Raw genomic sequence first — 6,758 nt, forward strand, 5'->3', positions numbered from 1 at the left:
TTTCAATGAAAACTTGGTGGTCCAGCAGGTCGTAATAGCCACAGTGGTCCCGATGCCGGGATCGCTAACATTGACTGTCGCAGTCCATGCCATACTGACTGACAGTATGGCAGGGCCGGCGGATTGCTGGGGGTCAATTGGCGGTCCCTTAGCCAAACTCACAGTACAGAGGTCGGACTGCCAACATAGCGGTCCACGGACCGCCAAACTCGTAATGAGGACCATAGTTATTTGGGCTCACCAGAGACAACCGAATCATTTATCAATAGCACAAAAAAATGATGATGGTGCAAGAACATTGAACACTCGCCCTAATAATCACAAATATCATTGAACCCACGTTAAATATTAAACACACGAAATTGAAAAGGCTGATGATAGAATATGTGTAATTGGAGATTGTCTCACCTGGGAAAACACACCCTTCCTTGAGCAAGAGCAGAATATCCTTTTCTCATCACGTCCTCTTTTTGTAAAGGGTCCATATGGGATAAATTACCCCCACCCTTGCTTTACATCTGGACAGTGAATTGCCACCACAACTCCGCATTGCCCAAGTTTCTGGGGGATTTGGTGCACATCCTTGCATTGTCAAATGCTTGGGACTCAGTAGCCCTTAACCCCCCTCTCACAATGCCCAAGTGTGGGGCACAATGAAAAACCACCCAAGTTGTGCAATATCGGGCGGCTGCAGGCCCCCAGCCCCCACCTGCATCGCCTAAGTGTTAGGAGGTAAGATTTGGTTACACCTTCCGTCCGCCTTGCCCAAGGATGAGGAGTTGTATTTCTCCCCTCACTCTCTTTGTTTTGCCCAGGGTGAAGGGAGAGAGAGAGGAAGTGGGATTAAAAAAATGAAAGAAAAAAAAAAAACAGCACTGCCGCGCAGCTGGAAGCTGTGACCTCCTCCATGGCCCACAGATTTCGGGACGACAGAAGAATGGGGAAGGTCATGACTACCTTTTCAAGAATGAAGTACACCAACTGCACATCTACACCTAACTGTATGTCATAGTAACACCCACAAAGTGCTGTGAACCCAGACCTAACGAGTCTGAGATTGCATAATGATGGCCTTTCACACCCCTCACTCCCCCCATAAATTGCCAGATGAAGAAAGGGTGAACTTTAAACCAGTGTGAAGCTTTCTTATAGATTAGATTTAATCAGATCAAACTCAGGTTATTAGCCAAAAAGCTCCATCTGCTCAGTAGGCAGATGCAATCCGAACATGCACCGCTTAAAAAACATAAAGTCAGACCAGTGGTGGGTGTGCTGTGTCACATTGTGGCAGCCAGATTCTGGTCTGACAATCCATCTGATCTCATATGGAGAGGTGATACCCTTTCGGATTGCAGGCGTACCAACAACACTTGCCGGTGTCCAGTCCGGGAGCAAGGCAAAGTTGTCGATTGTCTCTGAAAGAAGATTCTGCCTCTGCGGCAAAGAATAATAGGTCAATATAGGAACAAACCAGGGGGTTCTCAGATCAGCCCCATGCCCCCAGTGGGCACCTTCCACCACAACACGCTCCCAGCTAAGACGATGGGGCCTCCGACACAATTATCTCACAGGTGTTCATAGGCTTCAGGCACGAGACGTTTTAATGCATGGGCAAAATGTGATGTGGCCCAGGTCCTCAGCCTTTCAGGGGTCCCCCTGATACAGCCAGCTCTGTTCTGCAGAGAAGCTTGACTTGATGGCTTTGAATAATTATTAAACAGGTGGTTTAAAATACCGTTTTCCTTTGATTTGTTTACAATGTGGGTGATGTTTGAGAGTCTATTACATACACTTTGCAGATAAATGTTGTCTCTTTTTCATGCGACATCCATAAAAATGTTTATATTAAAACAGGACCTCCCATATGAGAAACGTGGTTGTGTTGCAGAGATTATTTTCATCAGCTGTCGTGTTACAATAGGTAAAGCACACGTCACTATTTCTGAACATTAGATCTAAATACATTTGGAATTTAACGAGCGTGCCTGTGCACTCAGTGACCCGGCCAAAAAGGGCATGAAAGATAGGAAACTGGATCATAAATCCAAAGCTGTTCCCAACAGGGGCCCAGTGCCTCTTATATCCTTAAAATGCCCCTGTCTTCAGGTTGAGTAGGGGCTCCCGACCAGTGGGAGCCCCCTGCACTGAAGGGACTTGCCTTACGCCCCTGCTACCCGCCTGATCCCCCCCCTGGGAAACTTAGAGAAATATCATCCCAATAAAATCAGTGATCAATAACAGAGAACCCTGAGGTCATCCCAGAGATAAAACCAACTAGCATTGCCACAGCCTGGCTTAATGTACAGACCAGAAATGGGCATTGGGTCCCCAAAAAGGAGCAGATCCCCAAGCTGGAATCGTTTACCAAGCAAATTCCTGCATTCATCCAAGGGACATCTCAATTGGTCCATCAGGCACTAACTCATTCCAGGATCATCACAGATAAAAATCAGCCAAACATTTCTGCACCAGTGGTTATCCCAGTAAATCACAAGCCAGGACAACCAGTATCATCGCCTCATCCCATGAAACCACAAACCAGCCCTGTTGTGTCATTCCAGGAAACCACAAACTAGCTTCACATAAGCACGAGTGTCATCCAGAGTAACCACTTAGCAGCGGCATGAGGTCAACCCAGGGAAACCACAAACCAGCCCTATTGTGTCAGAAACCAAAAGCCAGCACCAGTGTGTCATCCCAGGAAACCACAAACTAGATGTACATAACCATGAGTGTCATCAAGGGAAACCACTACGCAGTGCCATGGGGTCAACTAAGAGGAGCCACAAAGCAGCGCTATGAATTCATTCAGGGAATCCACAAATCTGCACCATGAAGTCGCCCCAGGGAAACCACAGACCACCACAATTGTGTCATCCCAGGAAACCAAACACTAGCTGTACATAACCATGAGTGCCATCTAGTGAAACCACTTAGCAGCGCCCTGATGTCAACCCAGGGAAATCACAAACCAGCACCATAAATTCATTCTAGGGAAAACACAAACCAGCACCAAAATTTCGTCCCTGAGAAACCATTTAAGTCACCCTGTGGGATTCATTGCCAGCATTACAATAGCCGGTGGCTATGTACAGAGCAACACCCTGGGGTCTTCCCATTTAACGATCAAATCAGCTTTGCAGCGCCGTGGGAACATCAATTCACAAACTTGCAGTGAAGCACCATTGGGAAACTAAGGCAATTAGAACCGCCCTCCAGCACACCACTGTATCATCCCCGGGAACTCGAACCCGCCACTCCTCCGACCATCATTCATCGCTACACCGCGAATCACCAAACCACATCCAAAGTATTTCCACCGCATTTATAGGGGTAGATATTTCTAACAGCCACCCAGAATTTCCCCCATCCCACTTCAACCCCTTCCTCAAGACAACTGTGGGATCAGCCACATTGTCCAAGCCATAGTCCTACACGCGGCACATCCGGTACCCGCACCTCCCAAATTGACCCCACTAATAGGCTGGGACCAAGACCCAATGTCTACCGCGTCAGATGCTGGGACGCGGTCACCACCACAACGTCCCTCTGACGACAACACAAAAGAAGAATGATGTACTGGCAGGACATAGCCGAGTGCTGCTGGGACACGAGGGACGCAAGAGGCGATACATCAGACTCCGCTTCCGCTACTACTTCGGGAGATGGGCGCGAGCTTCGCGGCACTACAAAGGAGCAGGCGCGGGACACCTTCTGCACAGCACAAGACTTCCTGCTGCTAATGCAACTTCAAAACCCGCGCCAAATCCCCTGGCAGGCGCTGGTTGGCGGGTCCCCGGTTAAGAAGACACCCTGGGGCACTCCGGGGAGGCCTTGTACCTGAAGGTGGAGTTCGGGTTCCCTCCCCTCAACCTTTGGCATGCGTCGCTGTCGTCAGATACGGTGGCCTCTGTTTACATGGAGGGAAAGAAGTGCATTCAAACACCACGCGTGGAAGGTGAGAGTCCCACGCCCCTACCGTGCACCCTTGTGTCACCCAGACTCAGCAAATGTGACTCATGCGAATCCCTACCAAAATAAAGAGACCTATAATTTACCCTCTGTAAAATAAAGTAGTTGTTACCCCAACAAAACACGGAATGTTGAACCCTACTTCCTCTCTTCCCCAACACAATAGAGAGGGCTTGTTTGCGGTAGAGTGTGGAAGAGGCTTAACACGTTGAGAAAACAGACGCCTGTTCTGCTGTTTTGGCCGCTGAGCAGGATGTAGTCTAGAGTCTACCCCCCGATAAGGCAGCCAGACGCCAACTCCAACCGTAAGACAGCAAAGAGAGGCAATGTTTACTCCTCGCGCCCGACCCTCCATGCATTTCATTAACTGGGGGAAGGGGCATGCTTCTACGCTGGCCACAAACGCGGTGCAAACATATCTAGCCATGTAGCTGCTGGTACACCTACGGGTTTCTTCAATGGACCAAGGGTGCGGTGCGGGGGATCTCAAGAGGCCATATGCGAGTCCTACTGAGGGTGAATTCGGTGTGAGTGTTGGGCTCTTGGGATAACCATTTCCTGGAAAGAGTTACTGCCTGGCTAAGTGAACCTGGCGGGTGGTTGGAGCTTTGCTTGGGTGTGTGTGGTCCCCCCTCCTTGCATCCCCGTGGCACATGCCCTGGGTGACAAGACAGGGAGTGCGCCGGGTGAGTTTGGGGTGCGGATGCCTCCCTCACGGAGTTCGACGGTTCTTGTGCACATGTGACACGCGTCTCCTGCTGAGTTTACAAACACTATGTAAGGGGGTGAGGGGGCGCAGCCCTCCGCTCTAGGCGCCTGGTAGTAGATGCGTGTTCCCAGAGAGGTGGAAATGCACCAGAGGATGTGTGTGGTAAGACGCATGTGAGCGTGTCCTCCGCGATCTGTGACTGGAGAAACCACGAGGTGTGCTGTTGGGGCGAGTCTGACCAGTGCAAGCAGCGTAGCAAACCACTGGAGTGGTGGTGTGCGGTGGCGTTAGTCAATGAATGGGGTGTGTGGCAAGGAGCGCAGCCCTGCTTGCGGGTGGTTTAACTAAATGTGCTCTGTTAAGGCATGCAGTATTTGCAAGTCCTCATGGGCTGTGTTGTGTTGTTTAAGAGAAGTGTGAGCAGATGGTGTGCTGTGGTATCAGTGATATGCTTTCATTTTAGCAAGCGGAGTGATGTGTGGGTGGCGTGCCTTGGTGCGGGCTGTGATATACGGCCATTTGCTGCATCCTCTGCCTGTGTTGTTGTATACGTTTTATGCTACGGTGCATGGTAGTTTGTTGATGGTGTACAGCAGTGTAATGTCATGTGCTGAGCTATGGTTCGGAAATAAATTGTACCGCGCCGGTTTGCGATAATGTTAAAAGATGGAGCCCCACTCAATTTTATCCGGAATACTATATTTTCAGTCGTGTTTTCATTTAACCACCCAACACTTTCTGGGATTTGTAGTCCGTGTTTTTTTCTAACTTAAATTAAAAACGACACGTGACAGTAGTTGTATGAAAATGAAAGCCCCGCACTGCAGACTTAGTGCCTTGCCGAGATGGAGCGAAGCGGTCATCTCTGTCTCACTGTGGAATGCAGCGACGTGGGTTGGTATTGTGGTATATGTACAATTAATGTGTGGTATGCAGTGAAGAAGTGTAGGTTAGCAGTGACTTTTGACGTTTGTAATTATATGCTTTATTGTTGCGGTGTGGAGTACGTTGTGCTATGTGCAGTGATGTGGGGCAGTGGCATGGTGTGGAATGCAGTGGTGTGTGCTGGTGACATGCATGTGGGTAGTGTGTTGGTGGGATGCCTGTAGGTGGTATATTGTGTGTAGATGCGGTACACTCACACATAACGACTTGTGCATGGAGAAGCCACATGCGATGTTTTCTAGTGTGAAATGTAAATCCTGTGAGCGTGAACCTTGAAATAACAGCCCCCCCGCAACCGCCCCCTCCGACCCCTCCAGTCACTGACCTGCTGCTGCTTCCTCGGTCTCCCCCGTCCCCTCTTCGGGGTCTCTTCCGAGGGTGCAGGCGGCTCCTGGCCAGAAGTGGAAGGCTGCCCGGCTCCTTCACCTCGTGTGCTCATCGCTGCCTTCCACAACTCCACAACACCAACAAAATTAAAAAAAATATTTACACACTAAAATATGTACATAAAAAATAAAGAACATTCACAACACTGCTAGACTTTAATAGAAAATTCTCTTCTCCCCCTTCCAGCACCTTGAAAGATTCCAAAAAAATAAAGATCTGCTGCCACACCGGACGTCCTGGTGCTGCCAAAAAAAGAGAGGGGAGGAGGCAGGGGGCGGAGAGGCGGGGGGATCTCCTCGGCTACAATTTAGGAAACAGGAATCGCGCTAACACGAAAACGATCCGAGGGCGAGCCCACGAGGGCGAAAAAAAAGGTTGCTGCCAAAAAAACAGAATGAAATAAATGGAACAGCGGGGCTCCCGGCGTCTGCTAAGAAAAAGGAAATGTTCTGAAAGTAGGGGAAGTAAAAATGTCATTAAAAGCGATGAAAATACGGGGAAGATCGGGGTGCAACTTTTCAAGCGCTTAGTTGTGGAAATTGATGTGAAGGGCGATTCCTCCGTAGGAAAGGTTAGATTGTAAACTGCGGTGTGCACGGGGGGCACACACTGATCCACCCTTTTTTGCTTGTGGGATTTCTGATCCGCAATTACAGATCGATGCCATAGCCTAAGGACATTCGCTCAAGGGTCTGGTATCAGTTAATGCTGAAAAACATGAAATTGGGAGCTGTAGCACGTGCTC

The 6,758-nt window shown here is 49.3% G+C and overlaps 1 protein-coding gene across 1 annotated transcript in view; it reads right to left on the bottom strand.

Moving 5' to 3' along the window:
• Nucleotides 1-6,226, bottom strand: part of HMGA2 (high mobility group AT-hook 2) — a 244,343-nt gene extending 238,117 nt beyond the window's left edge. Inside the window, exon 1 of the mRNA XM_069229146.1 lies at nt 5,952-6,226. Within this exon, the coding sequence (XP_069085247.1) occupies nt 5,952-6,065 (114 nt within the window). The 5' untranslated portion in view covers nt 6,066-6,226. The remainder of the gene's footprint in view (nt 1-5,951) is intronic.
• Nucleotides 6,227-6,758: the final 532 nt, after the last annotated feature.

The sequence above is a fragment of the Pleurodeles waltl genome, chromosome 4_1 (assembly GCF_031143425.1).
Source record: "Pleurodeles waltl isolate 20211129_DDA chromosome 4_1, aPleWal1.hap1.20221129, whole genome shotgun sequence".
NCBI lineage: Eukaryota > Metazoa > Chordata > Amphibia > Caudata > Salamandridae > Pleurodeles > Pleurodeles waltl.